This window comes from Erythrolamprus reginae, chromosome 6 (assembly GCF_031021105.1).
Source record: "Erythrolamprus reginae isolate rEryReg1 chromosome 6, rEryReg1.hap1, whole genome shotgun sequence".
In the NCBI taxonomy this organism is placed as follows: Eukaryota; Metazoa; Chordata; class Lepidosauria; order Squamata; family Dipsadidae; genus Erythrolamprus; species Erythrolamprus reginae.
The window spans coordinates 31,855,040-31,878,692 of NC_091955.1; the positions used below are offsets into that span (position 1 = coordinate 31,855,040).

General features: G+C 44.4%; 1 protein-coding gene across 2 annotated transcripts in view; it reads left to right on the top strand.

Moving 5' to 3' along the window:
• TFEC (transcription factor EC) overlaps positions 1 to 23,653 on the top strand; it is a 67,515-nt gene that overhangs the window by 28,793 nt on the left and 15,069 nt on the right. For both annotated transcript variants that reach the window (XM_070755484.1, XM_070755483.1), the window contains 2 exons: positions 19,900 to 20,014; positions 21,062 to 21,112. In XM_070755484.1, coding sequence (XP_070611585.1) covers positions 19,900 to 20,014; positions 21,062 to 21,112 — 166 coding nt within the window. The remainder of the gene's footprint in view (positions 1 to 19,899; positions 20,015 to 21,061; positions 21,113 to 23,653) is intronic.

A 23,653-nucleotide genomic window follows, 5' to 3' on the forward strand; every position in this document is an offset into this window, starting at 1 on the left:
GGTGTATCTTTATTTTCTGTGATATCCTAGAATAGCACAATAAAAGGAACCTTTACAGAGACAAATTCAAATTCAAGGAGTAGTTTCTAATTGCTAGAGCTATTAAGCAATAGAACAGCATATCTCCTGGAATGTGTCATTAAGTGTTGTACCACATGATTCTTGACAAATGTATATTTTATTTTATGTACGTTGAGAGCATATGCACCAAGACAAATTCCTTGTGTGTCCAATCACACTTGGCCAATAAAATTCTATTCTATTCTATTCTATCTCTAGAGGTTTTCAAATAACATTTGGATAGCTATTTGTATGGAGTGTCTGAGGATTCCTAGTCTGTGCAGACATTGGACTAAAATGCTTTCAAGATCCCGTTTAAAAAATATTGCTGCCAAACCTGTTAATAGATCAAACTATTCATAATAAAATGCTTCCTGAGCTAGGTAAACTAGCAATATCCAATATAGGGAAACTTAGCAGTTAAAATAGAATCAAAGTAATAATAAAAAAAGCTGGCCCAAAATTCATTGATAGGAAGCTGCTAATTCAAAACAACAAGCTATGAATTTTTTCTGGAAAATGCAAACTAGAAAGAAGGCTTTTTACTGTTAACTCCCAATATTAATCACCCTAGACTGGACAGATATAACTAAATGAATTATGTGTTCAAAGACCAAAGCCGGATATCATGTGTCCAAACTAGGCAGTCAAGATCAGACAGATTTCTCAATGACCATTCTTCTTCATGACAGACAAAAGGAAATAACTATTTACACTCTTTATATTTTATCAATTTTGTTATTTCAAGGTATAGTGAAAGCCACCAATTTACATGACTTGATCAAAAAAGAATATCAATAGTTACTACTAATAATAGTAACTTTGTGAGCCACCCCGAGATCTTGGAGAGGGGCGGCATATAAATAAATAATAAATAATAGCTATATGTATAGAAGCAGAGGCTACTGATTAATTTTAATGTCTTAAAGGTAGAAGATTGGCAGCTGCAAGGATAAAAATGTTGCAGTAGATTGATCTTTGGCTTGATTCAACAGTTCTTATATCTTAAATAGGATAAATATACACATGCAGAAGGATAAAGTCACTGGGGCTATTTCATAAAATTATTAAAAGATTGGACACTGTTTTTTCATCTTATCTACTTTGCTAGACAGCCTTATGAAATTAAGCTAAGGGACCCAAAAGAGCCAGATTGAATTTTTTTGAGAATCAGTTTGGTCCAGTGATTAATGCACCGAGTGATCATGAGTTTGAGTTCTTCCTTAGGAACGAAACAGAGCTGGGAAACTTTAGGTCAGCCATTGCAGCAGAGGCGGAGTAACGACATGGACACAAAGAGCTGGATTTAAAATGGGTCATTTTATTAATTAAATTTGCATAATTTATTCATTAAATGAGCATAAATTTAACTATAACCCTAACAAGGACCCGCAGGGTCAAACAATTGCTTCCGGGGCGGAAAATGACATCAGAAAAACTTCCGGGGCAACTTATGGGCGTAGCTCCATGCTGATCCAGGTGAAGGGCCCCGCCCTCACCTGGATCTCTGCCATGCACCTGTATGTGGGAGGTCTCGCCGTCTAACCCCTACAAGGGGAAAGAAATGGGCGGGACCCAAAGACAGGCTCCCCCCAATTGCTCAGGCCGTTAGCACCATGAGCCTTTGGAGAGAACCTGTCAATCATCCCCAAAGATGCCCAATGGAGAACACGCAGTTGCTAAACACCACCCAGTTTTCTGCTCCTAACCTGCCTACCCAAATGACCAGAGGTAAGCCAATTAGCCTAAACAGGGGTCGAAGCACCCCCTAATAGTGTATCAATCACCACAATGTGGAATAGGCAAAAAAACGGTTGCAGAAAATACTGAGACCGCCAAAAATTCCTATTCGGCCCCCTAAGGGTGACCCACAGTGGCACACTGAAAGATAGGGAGGGCGGATGGGTGTTCACTCTGTCGTCGTCGGGGCGAAAAGGAGGCCCAAAGCCTGCACAGCCCTTTTTATAGGGCTGGCAGGCTCTGCCCCCGACGACGTCATCGGCTATAGCCGATGCTCCCAAAATGGCCAAGATCTCACGAAATCTCGCGAGATGCCCCCAAGATGGCAGCTATGCTGAAGGGTCGTGTCTCCCTGGCCCTGCGGCAAATCCGGGCCGGGGAGTAATTCACCGGCTGGGCATTCTCTTTCAGCTCAACTCACATTACAGGGTTGTTGTGGGGAATATAGGAGGAGGATATATTTGCCATCTTGTTGAGTTAGTTATAAAAGTAATAAAAGTAATTAAAAATTTTTTAAAGTGAAGATGAGAAGAATGACAAAAAATTATTAGTGCTGTTGAGTCCTCGTATAAAATAGACCATAGACCTGGAACAGTTGACAGTTCTTTATTGCAGGTTAAAACAGGTAACAAGTATTAAAAGGAACTAACAGCAACAGCTGGACTTACCTAGCCGCTTATATATGTATAACCCAGCCTACAAGGTTCAGCTAGCCAATCAACTTACAGCATTATTCCACACCCCAATTATGGGCAGTTACAAACCCTGATTGTCCTCAGGACACAACACCCCTTCCCACCTAGTTGGTGCACACAAAATCCTCTAAATATGCGGGTCGCTTGTGTGACCTTAATGAGCGGCGGTGTTCGACCTCTGGTGGAGGAACTGATGACTCTGTCTCTCATGTTTGTGGTTGGACTTCTGTGTGACTTTCCTGATGTGATGGTTTCGGTATTGGTCCTAGATGTTGATTATCCAGGGAGGGAGTGATCTCTGTGTAGTCGGGTAGTGTAGTGCCGGTTGGTTGGACAGATGGTACTTGTGATACTGGTGTAACGGCTTCTAAAGTTCGGCGACGTAGTTGATCTATGTGCCGGTGCCAGGTCCGTCCATCCCCTAGCTGGACCCTGTAAGAATAAGGCCCAATTACATCAGAGACCCAACCTGGCTCCCAACGGTGTTCTCCCCCCCCCCCCATAATTTCGAGCATATACCGGGTCTCCTTGGGCAAATACTCTCGTACATTTTGGTGGTTCCTTATCTATGTTAGGAGTATATGTAGGGTAGATCCGATCTAGCCTCGTACGCAAACGTCGGCCCATAAGTGCCTCCGCTGGGCTCCTGCCTATGGTGGGGCAGGGGGTTGAATGTTGAGTAATTAAATAGAGGTTCACCTTACTTCTCCAATCCAGTCCCTTGAGACGGCCGAGGGCCTCTTTTGTGGACCGCACAGCCCTCTCCGCCCGGCCGTTGCTCCTCGGATGCCAAGGGGCTGTTAAGGTTTGTCTGATTCCTAAGGCGGCTAAAAATGCTTGGAATTGTGAGGATGTGAACTGCGGTCCATTATCGGTTACCAACGCTCTCTGATGTCGTAGACTGTAAGATATCTACTTCTACCCAGCCTGAATAAGCGTCTACTAATACCATGAACTGATGTCCATGGAAAGGGCCAGCCAGGTCAAGGTGGACTCTAGACCATGGTCCTCTAGGTAATTCCATAGGCCTGGAGTTCTGACACTCCATGCAATGATCTACCCAAGTCTGAATGGCTTGGTCTAATCCCGGCCACCAGACATAGCTATGAGCCAAGGCCTTCATCCGGACTATGCCTGGATGGCATTCATGGAGGAGGTTCAAAACTGCGTCCTGTAGGGAAGGGGGAACAATGACTCTTTATCCCCACAATAAGCACCCTCTATGCATAGATAACTCGCTCTGCCTTGTCTGGAATGGTGTAAATTTGCTAGGTATGGCTGCTGTGGGCCACCCCCGTTTAACCCAGTCAATAATTTGGGAAATGGTATTATCCATAGAGGAGTGGGCCGCTATATCGGCTGCAGACAATGAGTTGCTAAGTTCCTCTACCAGGAGGACCTGTGATGTTGGTGCGGGGTCCATGACCGGTACTGGTAGAGGGCAATGGCTAAGGGCATCTTCATGTGCCATATTCTTCCCGGGGCGATATTGCAACTGGTAATTATAGGCAGCTAGAAATTCCGTCCACCTGGTCATCCTAGGAGATGTAAATTGAGGGGACTCTTTAGTGCTCACTAAAATACCCAATAAAGGATTATGATCCGTTTGCAGGACAAAAGGTCTGCCATATAAATAATCATGAAACCTTTTAACTGATGCAACAAGGGCCAAGGCTTCCTTGTCCGTCTGACTATAATTTATCTCGGTGTTTGACAAGGTCCGTGAGAAGTATGCCACGGGGGCCTGCGAGCCACTGGGTAAATGATGGCTAAGAATGGCACCTATACCGTAAGGCGAGGCATCTGCCACAAGTACCAATGGCCATTGGTCATTGTATTGGATAAGGACTGCGTCAGACGACAGCAAGTCCTTAACTGCCTTAAACGAAGCCTGTTCCACATCTCCCCAAACCCTATCATTTCCCAATAGTCGATGTAAGGGTTCTGCTATCGTTGCTTTGTGTGGTAAAAAGGTGTTATAGAAGTTAAGAAGGCCTAAAAAGGCCTGTAATTCAGGCTTATTCACAGGTGCAGGTGCCTGTTTGATAGCTGATATCTTGGTCTGTGTTGGATGAATGCCGGCAGCGTCAAAAGTATAACCTAAAAAAATCAACTCGGGGAACTCCTATTTGACATTTACTACGTTTTAATCGAAGGCCTGCCTTCCGGAAGCGAGATAGAACGCCCCTAACTCGTGTGAAAAGTTGTTGTTGTGAGGCGGCTGATATAAAAATGTCATCAAAATAGGGCGTTACACCAGGCAGTCCATATAGCAGCCTCTCAATGATGTTCTGAAAAAGGGCAGGAGCCACACTTACACCAAACTGGAGGCGGCGACAACGGAATGCACCCTGATGGGTGACCAATGTTTGAGCTTCCGCAGTGGCATCATCCACCGGGAGCTGTTGGCATGCTTGCGCCATATCCAATTTGGCAAAAACTGACCCCTGGCCCAGGGAGTGCTGTACAACCGGTACCGGATAAGGGTTAGAGCTGAGGGCGTGATTGAGTGTTGCCTTGTAATCTCCACATAAGCGGAGAGATCCATCAGGTTTAACAGGGATTACTAGTGGTGTTTCCCATTTAGCATAATCGGTGGCCTCTAAGACCCCTTGCTGAATAAGCTTGTCCAACTCTGTGTCTACCTTTTTTCGTAGCGCAAAAGGCACCTGTCTAGGTTTTAATCTAATAGGGGCCACTTTTGGATCCAAATTAAGGGATATTGGTGTTCCCACATAACAGCCCAAACTATTGCTAAATACATCAGAGAACTCATCAAATATTCAAGAATATACGTCAGAGATTACTGAATGAATTCCTGATACAGACAACCCTAATTTGGTAAACCAGTCCCTCCCCAATAGTGATGGTAGGGGATTAGTTACGATTATTAATGGAAGAATCCCAGAAAATGTCCCTTTTTTTACATGGAATTTTCCCTCTCCTTTGGTTGGAATTAGGTTTCCTTGATAATCCCTCAATTTCATGCTTGTTGGGCCCAACTTGACTTGAGATGGGTCCACAACAAGGTGGGAGAGTGTGTCCCAGGAAACCAAGCTCCTGGCAGACCCAGTGTCTACTTCCATTTCTAGGGAAGACCCCTCAATAGTTACAACCATGGAATTTTTTTTAGTCCCACCTCCTGCTGCTAAAAATACTTCTTCCTCCCCGTCGAACAATTCTCGATCCGATTTTGTGGCGAAACAATCGCCCCGTCGTCAGCAATGGCACAGCAATGGTGGAGCCCAAAGAAAGGCAGCGGTGGCTAAGAAGAATCCTGGTTACCTCAAGTCCGTGAAGAACTTTTCCTCGTCGCCAAAATGTTGGGTCCTCGTATAAAATAGACCATAGACCTGGAGCAGTTGACGGTTCTTTATTGCAGGTTAAAACAGGTAACAAGTATTAAAAGGAACTAACAGCAACAGCTGGACTTACCTAGCTGCTTATATATGTATAACCCAGCCTACAAGGTTCAGCTAGCCAATCAACTTACAGCATTATTCCACACCCCAATTATGGGCAGTTACAAACCCTGATTGTCCTCAGGACACAACAAGTGCCTAACCCCAACTGTATATATAACAGGGGCATATATGTGTGTTGTTCTAGCTGCAGCAAGTCAAATTGCAAAAGAAGGCTATAGCTGATGCTGTTTTCTAACCATTCAGGGCTCAGCATGATACTCTTTCAGTGAAATGATAATCCAGACACTCTTGTGTTCAGATGTTACTCAAGAGAGGAGAGTGGTGTGCAAAAGATCATTGAATTGAGGGGTGCAGATGATGATGTGCTGGGAGGTTTTTCTGTACATGCAAGAAAAATGCCTTTATTCAACATCAGAGCTTCCACTCTGCTGGAACTGACTGACTGGTCTGAAGATGTATATGAGGTACCTTTGACATGCAAACTGACTACAGCAGAGGTAAAGAAGTTCATTGACTAACCAATGCAAACACCATAGTGGCCATGTCATGTCCAATCAATAGAGAGATGAGTGAAATAGGTTACAGAGGCAGAAAGCAGAGTGTATACACAGGAGAAATGTGTGGATTATATCAGAGGCCAAGAAGCAAATTGGTGGATGATGTTGAAGAATGTAACAAAACAAGAGTTGATGAAATTTGCTTAAACATTTTTGTAACTCAGATAATTGCTTTCTGATGTTGGATTATGATTGCATGGATTATTTTTTTTCTTCACTAGATAAGATTCATGCAGAAAAATTCTTTATGTTTTGTAGCACAAGTTGGGTTACAAGATACTTTTGTGAGGTATATGATCAGATATGGATTTATTATTCCAAGCTAAACATTGGGCAATTGCAAAAATAACAGTAAATTTGAATTCAACATGTGTAAAAAATGCATATTTTTGGAATCCCTCACTGAAAAAAAATTGAAAAACTAATTTTCACCCCATTAAATGACAGACCTACTCAAACTCACAAATGTATGGTAAACATTTAGTGAAACCCTAATATTTATTATTTATTATTTAGATTTGTATGCCGCCCCTCTCCGAGGACTCGGGGCGGCTCACAGCAGAGAAAAACAAATCATAAATAATCTGAATACATTTAAAACATTTAAGATTTAAAAAGAAACCCCATATAGTACATAAACACTCACAAGCATACCATACACAATTTAAACATGCCCAGGGGGAGATGTCTTAGTTCCCCCATGCCTGACGGCAAAGGTGGGTTTTAAGGAGTTTACGGAAGGCAGGTAGAGTAGGGGCAGTTCTAATCTCCGGGGGGAGTTGGTTCCAGAGAGCCGGTGCCGCCACAGAGAAGGCTCTTCCCCTGGGGCCCGCCAACCGACACTGTTTAGTTGATGGGACCCGGAGAAGGCCCACTCTGTGGGACCTAATCGGTCGCTGGGATTCGTGCGGCAGGAGGCGGTCTCGGAGGTATTCTGGTCCGATGCCATGAAGGGCTTTAAAGGTCATAACCAACACTTTGAATTGTGACCAGAAATTGATCAGCAGCCAATGCAGACTGCGGAGTGATGGTGAAACATGGGCATACCTAGGTAAGCCCATGACTGCTCTCGCAGCTGCATTCTGCACGATCTGAAGTTTCCGAACACTTTTCAGAGGTAGCCCCATGTAGAGAGCATTACAGTAGTCGAACCTCGAGGTGATGAGGGCATGAGTGACTGTGAGCAATGAGTCCCGGTCCAGATAGGGCTGCAACTGGTGCACCAGGCAGACCTGGGCAAACGCCCCCCTCGCCACAGCTGTGAGGTGGTTTTCTAATGTGAGCTGTGGATCGAAGAGGATGCCCAAGTGGCGAACCCTCTCTGAGGGGGGCAATGATTCCCCCCCCCCAGGGTGATGGACGGACAGATGGGATTGTCCTTGGGAGGCAGAACCCACAGCCACTCCGTCTTATCCAGGTTGAGTTTGAGTCTGTTGACACCCATCCAGGCCCCAACAGCCTCCAGGCACCGGCACATCACTTCCACCGCTTCGTTGACTGGGCATGGGGTGGAGATGTAAAGCTGGGTATCATCGGCATATTGATGATACCTCACCCCATGTCCTTGGATGATCTCACCCAGCGGTTTCATGTAGATGTTGAATAGCAGGGGGGAGAGGACCGACCCCTGAGGTACCCCACAAGGGAGCGACCTCGGAGCCGACCTCTGACCCCCCACTAACACCGACTGTGACCGGCCAGAGAGGTAGGAGGAGACCCACTGAAGAACAGTGCCTCCCACTCCCAACCCCTCCAGCCGGTGCAGAAGGATACCATGGTCGATGGTATCGAAAGCCGCTGAGAGGTCAAGAAGCACCAGGACAGAGGATAAACCCCTGTCCCGGGCCCACCAGAGATCATCCATCAACGCGACCAAAGCGGTTTCTGTGCTGTAACCAGGCCTGAAGCCTGACTGCTGGGGACCTAGATAATCGGCTTCTTCCAAGGACCGCTGGAGTTGGAGTGCCACCACCTTCTCGACAACCTTCCTCATAAAGGGAAGGTTGGAGACTGGACGATAGTTATTAAGTACGGCTGGGTCCAGGGAGGGCTTCTTGAGGAGGGGGTGCACAAGCGCTTCTTTATAGAGAGTTGGAAAGACTCCCCTCCCCAAGGAAGCGTTGGTAATCTCCTGGGCCCAGCTCTGTGTCACCTCCCTGCTGGCCGAGACCAACCAGGAGGGACACGGATCCAGTAAACAGGTGGCGGAACTCACAGCTCCAATGGCCTTGTCCACTTCATCAGGTGTCACCAGATCAAACTCTTCCCAGACAGGTGGAGAAGTACGTGCCCCAGTCACCTCGACTGACTCGTTGTCAGTCGACTCTGTATTACAATTGGAGTTGAGATCAGCCCGGATCTGAGCGACTTTATCAGTGAAAAATGTGTTAAAATCCTCGGCACTGCTCTGCAAGGGCTCCCCAGCTCCCCCCTGGTTAAGAAGGGAGCGGGTCACCCTAAACAGAGCGGCCGGGCGGGATTCCGCTGATGCAATCAAGGCGGCATGGTACGCGCATCTTGCCGCCTTGAGCGCCACTTTGTAAGTCTTAATAAAAGCTCTTACAAGTGTTCGATTGGATTCGGACCTACTCTTCCTCCATCGCTTCTCTAGATGTCTCTTTTGGCATTTCAACTCCTGGAGCTCCTCGTTGAACCATGGGGCTCTACGGGGTCTAGCGCCGCGGAGAGGTCGCAAAGGCGCAATCCGGTCAAGAGCCCCAGCCGCAGCCCTGTTCCAGGCCTCAGCAAGGGACTCCGCCGAACTGTGGATGAGTGCTTCTGGAATAACCCCAAGCGCCGTCTGAAAGCCCTCTGGGTCCATCAGGCGTCTGGGGCGGAACATCTTCATTGGTTCCGCCTCCCTGCGGGGAAGGATTGGAGCCAGGAAGTCAAGCCGTAGTAGAAAATGGTCTGACCATGACAAAGGCAACACTTCTAAGCCCCTTAGTCTCGGACCATTACTCAATTGCTCGGAAAGGAATACCATGTCAGGTGCGTGCCCTCCCTCGTGAGTCGGACCCTGTACTACTTGAGTCAGGTCCATGGCTGTCATGGTGGCCATGAACTCCTGTGCCAGCCCAGAGGTTTCACCGAGTGACGGCAGGTTGAAGTCCCCCAGGACGATGAGTCCGGGGAACTCCACCGCCAACCCGGCTACCTCCTCGAGTAGCACAGGCAGGGCTTTTGACACGCTGCTGGGAGGCAGGTACATGAGAAATAAGCCCACCTGAACCCCTAAGTCCAACTTCAGCAAGAGAGACTCGCAACCCACAATTTCCGGAGCAATGAGTCTACGCAGGCAAAGGCTCTCCCTGGCTATAATAGCCACTCCTCCCCCCATTCCCTGGGGTCGAGGTTGATGCCATATCTGAAACCCAGCTGGGCAAATTTCAGAGAGAGGAACACCTCCCTCCGGGCCCAGCCAGGTTTCAGTAATACAAGCCAGGTCGGCCTCCTCATCCAGGATCAGATCCCGGATGAGGAGAGCTTTATTTACCACCGACCTGGCATTGAGCAGCAGCAACCTGAGCCCAGGGCCAGAGTTACACTCATCACCAGTACCCAAGATTGGGCTCACAGAGCCAGAACAAGGGACCGTTATTAAGCAACGGTCTCTCGTTCCCCTGGAACGGCTAACTCTGTGACCCCCGCCATATCTGCCTCTCCCCAGCAACACAGGGATATTCCGGCCCTCTGCCACCCCAGAGATCAATGCCCCTTCCTCTCCCGTCTCCCGAGCGTCAGGTGGGCCAAATCTATGACTCATACTACTGTCACTCATCCCATCCATACCATACTCCCACCCACCCAAACCATCACACTCATACCAATCATTCATTCCATGTACAACATTGAATCTACTCCAATCATCCATTAATTAGAGAACCCCCCCAATATTAAAAAGGATTAAATTAATAATAGATAAAAATGCTGATAAAATGTGACACAATATAAATACATATAAATAGAAAAATTCACAAGATTAATAATTAATAGTATAAAATAGTATAAAATAGTAAAAATGGTATAAAATCAGTTCTTAATATTAATTATTAGCTAATCATCGGTTAATCAATCGGCCCAGGTGTAGTGTCTTGTAGGTCTTCAATATAACTTAGATCTTAAAAAGTCTTTAAAAAGTGCTGTTGTTTTTTCCAGCCGGTCCACTAGGGGGCATGGATCTTCTGTAAAGTGCATAGAAGCCAGGAGGGTGGGGGGGGAGGGGAGGGTGGGGGGGACAAACCAAGATAGTCATTTGCAAAGTCTCTCTCTGCCTCGACACCGGTCACTCTCACTCACCAGGTCGGGGGGGGGAGGTCAGTTCATCAGATTTTATCGTCCAGCAAGTCCATCTCCACAGTCTTTCCCACCTAATCTTCCCTTGGCACCAGCAGCTCTCACCTGCCGGTGCCATGCAGGAAGGGGGGGGGGGGCGGGGGGTTGTTATTCCAAATATACCCCGCTTGCAATTATCCTCCACTGGCAACAGGTCGCTCTTTGTCGCCTCCATTTCCCCTGGTCTCTCTCCGCCTCGACGCCGGTCACTCTCACTCACCAGGTCAGGGGGGGGGGTCAGTTCATCAGTAGCCCCACACTCCATGCTCCACGTTCTTTCAACACCATCCACTTTCCTCCTTTCCTCCTTTCTTCTCCGATGTTTCTTGGTTTTTGCGCAAGGCACCGCCGCCATCTTCCGCGTCCCAGTCAGCCACTTCTCGACGCTGTGGTCTTTTTCGTTGCCTACAACACCCCCCGGCCCCCACCATCTCGGCACCGTCTGCTCCCATCTGTCGGGCCGGATCGGGGGGCTCAGCCCGACAGTCGCTCTGCATCTTCTCGGCCGCTCTCTTCCCTCCTATGTCAAAACTCCGCGCCAGGCACCGCCGCCATCTTCCGCGTCCCAGCTGGTTCCGCGTCCCAGCTGGTCGCTCCGCAGTCACCCACGCGCCTCCGGCCCCAGCCTCAGAGCTCTGCAGTTGGGGACACAGCAGCAACAGCGACAGCAGACAACCTTCCATCCTGGACCAACATTTTTTGACGATATGGCAGTTATTAATAAATTAACCTTCCAATGATAATGTTAACTTTATAATCAGCACTGCCTTCTTAATGGTCATTGTATATCCTTTTCTCCTTTCAGATAATATCATATTTGCTTTTTATTCTTTTGTAACTATCCTGATTTCTTTAGCATACCAACATGTTCTGTCAGGGTCTCTGGTAGACTCCTCCCAAAAATTCACAGGTACAAATTTCAGGCAAACACACGTTTGAAAATTCAAAACAATGTTCTTTATAAGGAAAATTCACTTAACCTAAGCCCTCTTTTGGTATAGCAAAGAGCACTCGTCTCCAAACAAGTCCCTTATCAGTTCTGTGATACTTAGCTTGCAGCTGTGAGGTAATTCACAGTCCTTCTTCTTTTACAAAGTGAAACACACTTTGCTCTGGTTTAGTTTCAAAGCAGGGAAAAAGCAGCACACAAAAGGTCAAAGTCAGAAAAGCAGTCATGAAACAACGATCAGATAATCCTCCACAATGGCCAAACCCACAAGCTGCTATTTATAGCAGCCTCACTAATCACCACAGCCCCACCCAACCACAGGTGGCCTCTTTTTCTTTGATAATAATCTCTCAGTTGTTGTTGCCTATGCATCGCTCTACGCATGCGTGGCTGTATCATTAACTCTTGTTCTGAATCCAAGGAGGAGATAGATAATTGATCTTCTGAGCTGTCTGCCACACTCTCCTCCTCCCCGTCACTCATGTCTTCTTGGTCAGAGGAGCCTTCATCAGCAGATTCCACCGGGGGCAAAACAAGCCTGCAGCGTGTGGATGTCTCCCCCACATCCACAGTCCTTGGGGCAGGAGCTGGGCCAGAGCTAACCACAACACCATCCCCTCTCGGAAGGCCCTTCCCCTGGCTCCAGCGCAAGGGATGAGATTTCTGGGGAAATTGGGCATGAAATGCTTGGATAAGGACGGGAGAATCAACCAGGACAGCCTCCATCCACGAACAATCATCAGGCTCACCCTCCACCCATTGCACAAGATATTGAAAACAATCATCCACCCAATGGGAGTCCCGGATGGCATGAACTATGACCTCAGGCAAATGATCCCGAACACAGGGGGAAGGCAACAAAGGGACACTGGGACGAAGGGGGCACTCAGGAGAAACAGGTACCAAATGGGAATGGTGGAAAACGGGGTGAACCTGCAGGTTGGCAGGCAACGTAAGCCAATAGGCCACCGGATGGATGACCTTCTCAGTCAGGAAAGGGCCCATGAAGCGTGGATCCAGTTTACGTTGACATAATTCCGAAGCGATGTGTTTGGTGGATAACCACACCTGGTCACCAACAGCCAACGGGGGGATGTCTCACCGAGACCGGTCCGCCACCCATTTGTAATTCTCTTTGGCCTTAATTAAATACTGCTTCACCATCTCATGAACCACATGCAGTTCTGATAAGAAGTCCTCTGCTGCAGGGACCAGGGAATCTAACAGGGTTAACGGGAAAAACCGGGGATGGAAACCATAGTTAGCATAAAAGGGTGTGAGTCTTATGGACGTATGCTGGGAGTTATTGAATGCAAACTCCGCTACCGGGAGGAAACATGATCAATCAGCCTGCTGGTTGGACACAAAGCACCACAAGTATTGTTCCAGAATGCCAATGGTTTTTTCTGTTCCCCCATCAGTCTGAGGGTGCTGGGTCGAAGCAAGACACACTTGAACCTGCAAAGCAGACATAAGCTCTTTCCGGAACCGTGCCGTGAACTGAGTTCCTCGGTCTGACACAACTCGACCTGGAAGTCCATGGATCCGGAAGACATGTTGCACAAACAATTTAGCGGTGTCATGGGATGTGGGTACCTTGTGACAGGGGATGAAATGGACCATTTTTGTCAACATGTCCATCACCACCTTGACTGTGGTGAACCGCAATGAGGGGGGCAAGTGTGTGACAAAGTCCATGGACACAGCTCCCCACGGCCTCGTGGGCGTTGGCAATGGCTATAATAATCCTGGCAGGGCCCCTGTGGCTGACATGGCTGCACGACACCATTCACATGTGGCAACATATGAGTGAACGTCATCTTGGATTCGTGGCCACCAAAATGTTCGAGTCACTTAGTCCAAGGTTTTAAACAAGCCAAAATTACCTGCCCCAGGATTGTCATGGCATTGGGACAGAATCAATCCGCGAAGCAGCCCTGCTGGGACGTACAGCTGCCCCCAGTACCGGAGCAGTCCCTCAGCAAATGTCCAGGGAGAATTGGGCACCATCTCCCTGACTCGCTGTGCCACAAACCCATCCCCCTGCTGCATCTCATGGATACGCCTCAGCAAGTCAATGGGGTCCTGGGGCGCTGCTGCTGGAAAGATTGTCTGTAATGGGGCCGGCTCTTTCGGATGCAGAAACTCGGGTTTCCTAGACAAAGCATCCGCTCTGGGATTCTGGAAGCTGGGTGTGTACTGGATTTGAAAGTTGAACCTTGAGAAAAAGAACGACCAACGTATCTGTCGTTGGTTCAACTTTCGGGGCGTTTTCAGGTACTCCAAGTTTTTATGGTCGGTCCTGACCTCTATCTGATGCCAGGCGCCATCAAGATGATGTCACCACATCTTGAACACCGACTTGACTGCCAAAAGTTCCTTTTCCCAGATCGTGTAGTTCCTTTCTGAGGGTGTGAGTTTTCTGGAGTGGTATGCACACGGAAACAAGGTACCCCCTTCGGGACGGGTCTGGAGAAGTACAGCTCCCACGGCAACATCAGAGGCATCCGTCTCAATGACAAACGGCCGACACGGATCAGGATGTTGCAACAAGGGCTCTTTCATGAATGCGTCCTTAAGAGCTACAAAAGCCCGCTGCTCCTCCTCACCCCAATGGAACGAGACTTGTTTTTGCAACGGCCAGGTGAGAGGTGCGGTCAACTGGGCAAACCCTGGTATGAATGTGCGATAGTAGTTTGCAAACCCCAAAAACCTCTGCACATCCTTGACTCTCTTTGGGGGTTGCCAGGTCTTTAGTGCTGACACCTTGCCCGGGTCCATAGCGATGCCCCCTGGAGAAATGACATGACCCAAAAATTCTATGGTGGTCTGCAGAAACTGACACTTCTCCAGCTTAGCATATAAACAATGCTCTCTCAACCGGAGCAATACCCGGCGCAAATGTCCCAAATGACTAGCCATGGAGGGGGAGTAAACTAAAATGTCATCCAAATATATGACCACAAAATGGTCTAACATGTCCCTGAATACATCGTTCATCAAATGCTGGAAAACAGCCGGGGCATTGGTGAGTCCAAAGGGCATCACTGTATACTCAAAATGCCCGTATCAGGTGCCAAACGCTGTTTTCCACTCATCCCCTGGCCTTATACGAACCAAATTATAAGTGCTGCATAGGTCGATCTTGGGAAAAACAGTGGCAGCTCGTAAACGTTCCATTAATTCCGGAATCAGTGGCAAGGGATAGCGATTGTGCACCGTAATGGCCTTCAGGCGCCAGTAGTCACAACACAGACATAAGTCCCCAGTCTTTTTTTTCACAAACAAGACAGCCGCCGACAAAGGGGAGGTCGATGGTCTGATGAACCCTTTGGCCAGATTTTTATCTATGAAGTCCTTGAGGGCCACTAGTTCAGGTTCTGACATAGAATACAAACAACCAGCCGGCAACTTGGCATCAGGGAATAGGTTGATGGCACAATCATAAGGGCGATGCGGCGGCATGGGGTCTGCCTCTTTTTCATTAAAGACATCTGCAAACTCAGCGAGGCCCTTTGGTAACACTGCTGCGGGGATAACAGGCCCTTGCATGGCACACACATGACGATGGTGGTCTACACATTGCAAACTGGGAAACGTGATGATGTTTTGCGACCACACCCCTGAGGATCATGCGCCTGTAACCAGGACAACCCCAAGGCAAGAGGGAAATAGAGGCCCCACGTGACATAAAATTGTAATGCCTCCACATGAGTCCCGATGCTGATCCACACCAGCAAGGTCTGAAAATAGATGGGCCCAGACAACAACACCCGCCCATCAATGGTTTCTACAGTCAACAGAGGGTCCACAGGACACAAGGGCAACGAATGTCTCTGTGCAAACTCCTCATCCAGGAAATTTGTGGTGGCCCCCGAATCCACGAGGGCAAGAGCAGAAATTGATTGAGTACGCCGATCCACTAGGAGCTTGACATTAATCGTGAGGTGACGGTACATCCCGGGGTCATTAGCCAAAGAATCTTTAACTGATGAAATGCCAGCCCGACCTAGCATTGCCACCAAGCTGGGCTGCCCTCGTTTCCTGACTGCACTTCCGGCGGGGAAACCAGGGGCACGGGGATAGCTATTGAGGGATCCGGAGCCATGGTGGGAACATGGGTTGAGGACTCTGGGAGCTGTCCTGCAAGAGTCTGCGTGGCAACAGGAGGACTGGGAGGAGTCGACACCATGGCAGCAACCGTGCTCCTTCATCTGTTGGGACAGGCATGCGCGAAATGTCCTGCCCCCCACAATAGAAGCACCAGCCTGTCACACGCCTCTGCGCTCTCTCCTCCAGGGACAAACGGGGTCACACGAAGTTCACCTTCATGGGCTCTCTGGCAGGGGCACGATCCTCTAGACGAGGAGGCAGGGCAGGCAGGAAGCGATGGGGTACAGGAACTGGGGTGACACCTGAAACATGGGGGGAGGACCGCCCAGCCCGGTGCACCTCTCAAGCCAGCAGCCGAGCCTCAATGGCCAAACAATGCTGCTCCAGCTCCTCCAGGGTTCCTGGCAGGGCCTCATGCACCAGCTCATCAAGCATAGTCTCTGACAAGCCATCCTGAAACACTTCCATCAAGGCGGCTGCACCTGTCCACTGCACCTGTCCACTGAGGCTACAAAAGTCACTTAAATACTCCACTAGGGGGTGTGAACCTTGTTTCAGCTGTTTCAATGCCCTCGTGGCCGTCTGCTCCCGCACCAGATCTGAAAACTGCCAGCGCAACTGGGTGCAAAAGGCGATGTAATCCTGCAGTATTGGATCATCTCTGTCCAGTAATGGAGACACCCAGGAAGCAGCAGGGACGGCCAACAAACTGCAGAGGAATGCCACCTTCTCTGCATCGCTTGGAAAATGGGGCAGTTGTGCATTTATAAACAACTGCCCCTGACTGAGGAAAGCTGCAAACATGCGTCTGTCACCCCAGAATTTTTCAGGCAGAGCCACAAAGCATTTCCTCCTTGGCAGGGGCTGTGGGACAGGAGCTGCTGGCTGCACTGGTGAAATGACAGGCTGCTGAGATAATAACTCCATCTGATTCTGTAATTGTTGCACTGTCTGCATCAGCCCTTGTATCTCCAACCGCAAAGCTTCAAAGACTGCTTGGATGTCTGCCATACCAGCAGCCAGGATCAGGTAAATGCCAGAAAAAAGAGAAGCAAACAATCCCAAACACTTTCCTCTGGAACGGTGTGTGTCTAAGGTGGAGAATTATACTGTTCTGTCGGGCTCTCTGGTAGACTCCTCCCAAAAATTCACAGGTACAAATTTCAGACACACACACGTTTGAAAATTCAAAACAATGTTCTTTATAAGGAAAATTCACTTAACCTAAGCCCTCTTTTGCTACAGCAAAGAACACTCGTCTCCAAACAAACTGGTAATTTGTACAAGTCTCTTATCAGTTCTGCGATACTTAGCTTGCAGCTGTGAGGCAATTCACAGTCCTTCTTCTTTCACAAAGTGAAACACCCTTTGCTCTGGTTTAGTTTCAAAGTGGGGAAAAAGCAGCACACAAAAGGTCAAAGTCAGAAAAGCAGTCACGAAACAATGATCAGATAATCCTCCACAATGGCCAAACCCGCAGGCTGCTATTTATAGCAGCCTCACTAATCACCACAGCCCCACCCAACCACAGGTGGCCTCATTTTCTTTGATAATAATCTCTCAGTTGTTGTTGCCTATGCATCGCTCTACGCATGCGTGGCTGTATCATTAACTCTTGTTCTGAATCCAAGGAGGAGCTAGATAATTGATCTCCTTCTGAGCTGTCGGCCACACTCTCCTCCTCCCTGTCACTCATGTCTTTTTGGTCAGCAGATTCCACCAGGGGCAAAAAAGGCCTGCAGCATGTGGATGTCGTCCCCACATCCACAGTCCTTGGGGCAGGAGCTGGGCCAGAGCTAACCATAACACCAACATTATACATATTATTGATAATTTAGAATAGAATAGAATAGAATAGAATTCTTTATTGGTCAGGTGTGATTGGACACACAAGGAATTTGTCTTTGGTACATAATTTGGGGCAATATTTAATGTAGCTGATGGAATGTATCACAACTGATTCCTCCAAAGTTTCCAAGATTCTTGGATTGTTGTGACCCGCCCTAAGTCCTGGGAGAGGGGTGGTATACAAGATAGATAGATAGATAGATAGATAGATAGATAGATAGATAGATAGATAGATAGACAGACAGACAGACAGACAGACAGACAGACAGACAGACAGACAGACAGACAGACAGACAGATAGATAGATTCTCCACATTTTTTATATTCACACTGAAGTTTAAAAGTATTGTACATTGGAACTGAACAAGTGTTTACCTAGACTAGGATATTGTCAGCCATCTCAGGAAAGCCAGACATGCAAAAAGATTAGATGACATAATTCTGCTTTATTGTAAAGCTACATTAACAGAAGCTTGCCAGTTGAAATTATAAAACTACTTCCCTAACCAGTTAACTCTATCAAGGGCTAAAAAAAAAAAATCACAGCAGTAAAGAAAACTGCATGTTTCAGACTCAGGATAGAAAATGCATGCAAGCATAGAGAAAGAATTTGGTAGACATCCAACAAAACTTCACATGTGTGAAGTCTGCTGCTAACAATAGCAATCCATGAAAGTATTACAGTGCAACAGTGTTTTTAATCATTTTAATAAAAACATCAGTTCTTGCAAATACATGTGATAAAATTACAATGTTAATTGGTTTTTATATTTAGAGTTACTTTGGATATAGTGTTAAATACTCCAGTTTACCGATATTATGGATTATGGTGCAATTTAGACATTTATTTTTTTGATTCATTTTATCCGTTTTCTGATATCTCATTTACTATTTTTGTTTTGATTGGTTTTGTTTGGTGTTTTTTGATGCCTTTGAATTAGTCTTGACTCCTGGTGACTGGCTGTACAAGTCCCTTGGCAAGCAGTTTTCCATTGCTTACTTCTTAAAGAGTGTGGAAGTGTGGGCCAAGATCACCCAACTGGCTTTTTGTGCCTAAGGCAGGGCTAAAACTCACAGTCTCCACTCCAGGTTTCTAGCCTGGTGCCTTATTACTCCTTACTTGTTGTCTGTAAGAGTTCCTTGTAGCCATATAACAAATAGGATAAAACAATCAGTTGTTGGCACTGATCTTGAAAAGAATAAAAAGCACACTCTTGGGGCTATAGAATCTTAATAAAACTTAAACTTTATGCAGAACTCTAGGTAAGAGCATATGGAAGTTGATTCTATGTCCATTGAGTAGCCAGCAAATTATGTAGCAAGTTAAAATTCTGGAAACAGTCCCCATTCCAAATCATGTAGTATCAAAGGGGGAAAATTGCAGCCACACAAAAATCAATCTGTATGAATCAACTGTTCATATTGCGTGAAATTGTATCAATCAAAGGCTTTACAAATTTGAATGTTGTTTTAAAAATCCCAACAAAATACAAGCTTAATTTTATGTTTGGAAGGATTTTATATTTAAGATCAGAAATGAATAATCAAATAGCATATTATAAAAATTACATCTACATAGCAGATAGAGAATTAATTACATAATGTCTCCTAATGCCCTTGCAAGACAATTGCCCATAACATGGTCTCATATGCTCTATCCAGGTCTATTTTAAAATGCTTTGCATAGCTGCATCTTTTTTGTATGCTGCACAAAGCACAAACAATTTAGGATTTGAGTTCAGGGAGATAGTTGAAAATTCACTTGGGTCCCAGGTAAGATCAGCAAGGTTATTTTCCTTTCAACTTGACTCATATTTGAAGTGTAGTAACAGTAATCCTGTTATTGGAAAATATGCTATGGCATTAATTCAAAATTAGACATCAGGGGCCATAACCAGGCATCATTCTGCATATAAAACTCAAATCAATTTCCTTCTAGTTTCTGCATATTGAACAATGGCAATTTTGACCCCCGCACTTTATTTTATTTTATAGATGATAAGGGCAAAGTATGTTTTTAGATGAACATTTGCAGTTCCCATTGGGATTAAGACCTGAATAAACATCTGAAATGGAATTTTTTTCCTAAGTTCCTATGGCAAAATCATAAATTTATTTTTATTCCCTCACATCTAATTTTATGTCTTTTTCTTTCATTCTCTCTCTGTTCTTCAAAGCTTTCAAATAGCATTCTGGATATCTACAATAGTGACCAAGGAATGTCGGCTGCCAATATGGGTCTTACCAATACTTCTTGTCCTTCCAATTTGCCAGTAAAAAGGGAAATCACAGGTAATACAGCTTGAGATTTTGGCATACTAAAAAGCTTGTTTAAACAAAGGCTCAAGGATCTGTTTGTAGAACAAAGTTAATCAAGCAGATTGAAAATAAAGTAGAAGTGATTTAAATACACATTGGACACCTTCACAGTGTATTGTTTCTCCTCTCTAATTCCTTATTAACTGGTTTTAAACCATCCATGTGATTGTTTTCACTCTTGGTAATGAATTATGAAATGTGGAGAACAGGTAAGGAACACTGTTAGCCATTTAGCATTCTATTTCTAAATGACTAGTAGCCTCCCTGGATCAGAATGTTCTGCTTCAAAACATTTTTCTCTATTTGTTCTGAAGTGAATATCCCTAACAATAAAAGTCATGGCTGTCCTTGCTGGTCCTTATAACTAGACAGATGCAGCTAATGGTTGTAATTACTGTAGGATATATAATTGATCTGCACACATTTTGACTTCTGGCCCATGATATAAATAAATTATCATCCATTACATTTGTTCCAGGTCATCATAAGTGACTCTCTTAAAGGTTCACAATACAGCCATTCACCACATTAATGAATTAACATCTTTCAGACTTTTATTCAATTAATCTAAAGAATGTTAACAACCATGGAGTTTATCAGTACAACTTAAAGGAACAAAGAGATGATTTTCTTCCTCTTTCTCCAACATACAAATCTGATTATTCCTGGCAAGATAATAATAGGAACTCAAATTCACTTTAAAATATTATAAAGTTTTCTCTCACCACAATGTAAAGTACAACAAATTGGATACTGCTTCCTCAGAATTTAAAAAATTAAAAATGCATGATATTTAAAAACAAAACAAAACCTCAGCACATACTGTAAATAACAAGTAAGGAAGTACCAAATATCAAAAAGAATTAGGAAGTCTGAGATGGTAAACTTTTCTTAAAACCTTGTTTGTAAAAAAATTCTTGTTCATATAGAGTAATCTAACTGTTTACTTAGACTTTGCTTTCTATCACAGATACACACAGAATCTATGACCTGTATAAATATTTTTTCTTTCTATCACAGATACACACAGAATCACAAAAGAGAGAATAAAAAAGGACAACCATAATCTCAGTGAGTACATTTAACACTTTCCAAATATTTATTGTTGTTAGTAGATTGTGGAAATAATTCTGCTTTAGAGTTATAGTTGAAGAAAGACTGAACAAACTTTTTGTATGTGAAGGAGATAGACCTGAAACATTGACATGGATAATAAACCAACTCCTCCAATTTCTCAGCCACAATCATGTCTTCAATTTCTTTTTTTTAAATGTCCCAGTTGTAAGCCATTGCCATATTTTATTGTCATCTACTTTCCCCTCAATTTTTTATAGAATTTGACCATGCAATGCTATTTTATGCCAGTATTCTGTTCTTGTTTTTATTATATTATTTTGCTTCTTATGTATTCAATAAGTGCCAATCTTAAACTTGCATCAGTGCCTATTCTTCCTGTCTTTTATGCAATTACTTCCTTTTTTGACAATTTGTTTGATTGAAGTAAACTTTTCCTCCATTTTTGTGGGAAAGACATCATCTATTAATGTTTTTATGGAAATGTAATGTATAGTGAATCATCATTTGCTTTAATGGTTTTACTCCGAATTGGCCAGTTCAAGTTGTATCCAAATCATAATTTCAGATGTGTATTATATCATAGGTATGGTCCAGGTATGGATGCATTTCCATCACTCTTCTCACTTTTTGCATATGTTGCTTAATATTCACAGACAGCTCCTGCTGGTTTTTCCATTTAGCAATAGTATTTAGACTTATATACAGCTTCATTGTGCTCTAAAGCACTCTCTAAGCAGTTTACTGAATCAGCATATTGCTCCCAACAATCTGGGTCTCATTTTACCAACCTTGGAAAGATGTGAAGCTGAGTCACCTTGAGCTGATCAGGATCAAATTTCTTGCAGCGGGCAGAGTTAGCTGGCAATACTGCATTCTAACCACTGTGTTGCCATGGCTCGTTTGGCATTTTAATTTCATATATTGTTTTTTATTTTACCCCAAATTATTAAATATCAATAATACTGCATTATTGGTCTTCAGTGCCTTGGATTAATGTAGATATGTTGCCTAATGCTGTATGCATAGAAATAAATCCTGAAATGACCAGAAATTGATTTTTAGGAGAAAAATGTGTGTATGGCCCATATCATCTTATCAATAATAAATCATAATGACTTCTGCCATAAGGTTAGATATCTAGTTTAAACTAAGTAATGAAACCAACATTCCACTTCACTTAATATCATTGTATTGAATTATGCAAGGTTTGGTGAGGTTAACATAATTGTACTGTACTTTATTTGCATTGTTTCTTTGCAATTTATATATGCATCATGCTTCATGGGCATCTTGAAATGAAACTGCCCATTCCAAATAAATTATGTCTGTGTGCCAAATAATTTGAACAATATTCTAGTTAACCTGATATTTTTATGTTTGCATAAACATTTAATGACAGTGACTGCTAACTGTGCCATAATGTTCTATAATAATATAAAGCAAGTGGATGGCTGCATGCAACAAGTAGATATTAAATATAAAATGTTAGGTGTGAAAGATGAGTTCGCACATGAACGTCAAATTAAACTGATTAATGCTACTCAACCCTAAACACAAGATATTTTACAATAAAAAAGTGACTCATACTGTTTGTTAAAAAAACACTTGTAAAGTAATTAAAAAACTTAACCCTTGTATGCTGTTCGAAAAAAGTTCCTAATGTTATGTTCCCGGGTCACCCTGACCCGGACCGAAAACTCTTCATTTGCAGTGCTTATGTTTGGTCTTTTTGAAAGCTTTTTTCACCTGGAAACATGTTTGAACATTTCTGCACACAATGGAATGAAAATTGAACTGAAAAAATTAATCCTTATTGGTTTGTTTTGCACATAAATGTGCCTCCCCCCCCGTTTTTGTGAAAGTTTTTTCAATTTATGGATAGTTTTGCTTGCAAAATCCATTCTATTTTACTAAAGTTGGTGTGGGATTGGTAGCTTGAACATTTCTGCACACAATGATATGAAAATTGAACTGAGAAAATTAACCCTTATTGGTTTATTTTGCACATAAATGTGCCTCCCCCCCGTTTCTGTGACATAGTCTTCACTTTATGGATAGTTTTGCTAGCAGAATACATTCAATTTTGCTAAAGTTGGTGTTGGATTTGTAGCTTGAACATTTCTGAACATAATGATATGAAAATTGAAGTGGAAAAATTGATGCATATTGGTTTATTTTGCATATAAAGTTATTTCAATTTATATAAAAATTATGCTGTTAATTTCAAACTTACATACTTTTTTTTAGTAAAATGGATTTCTTTCATAAAATTAGTTATCTGGCTACAATGTGGTTGATTTTCAAAAGGATATTCCAAATATTTCTAGACAAATATGTATAAACAGTGACAATAATGGCACACAGCAAGGCCGGGGGGGGGGGGTGTCCCTTTTGTGGCAAAAATAAACCAATAAGAACCATTTTTTTCAGTTCATTTATATTTTTCTTATATTCAGAAATGTTCAATTTAGTATATCAAACCTTTTGGGGGAAAATTTCTTAGGGATTTGTAGCCTTAAAAAATAGAAATTGACA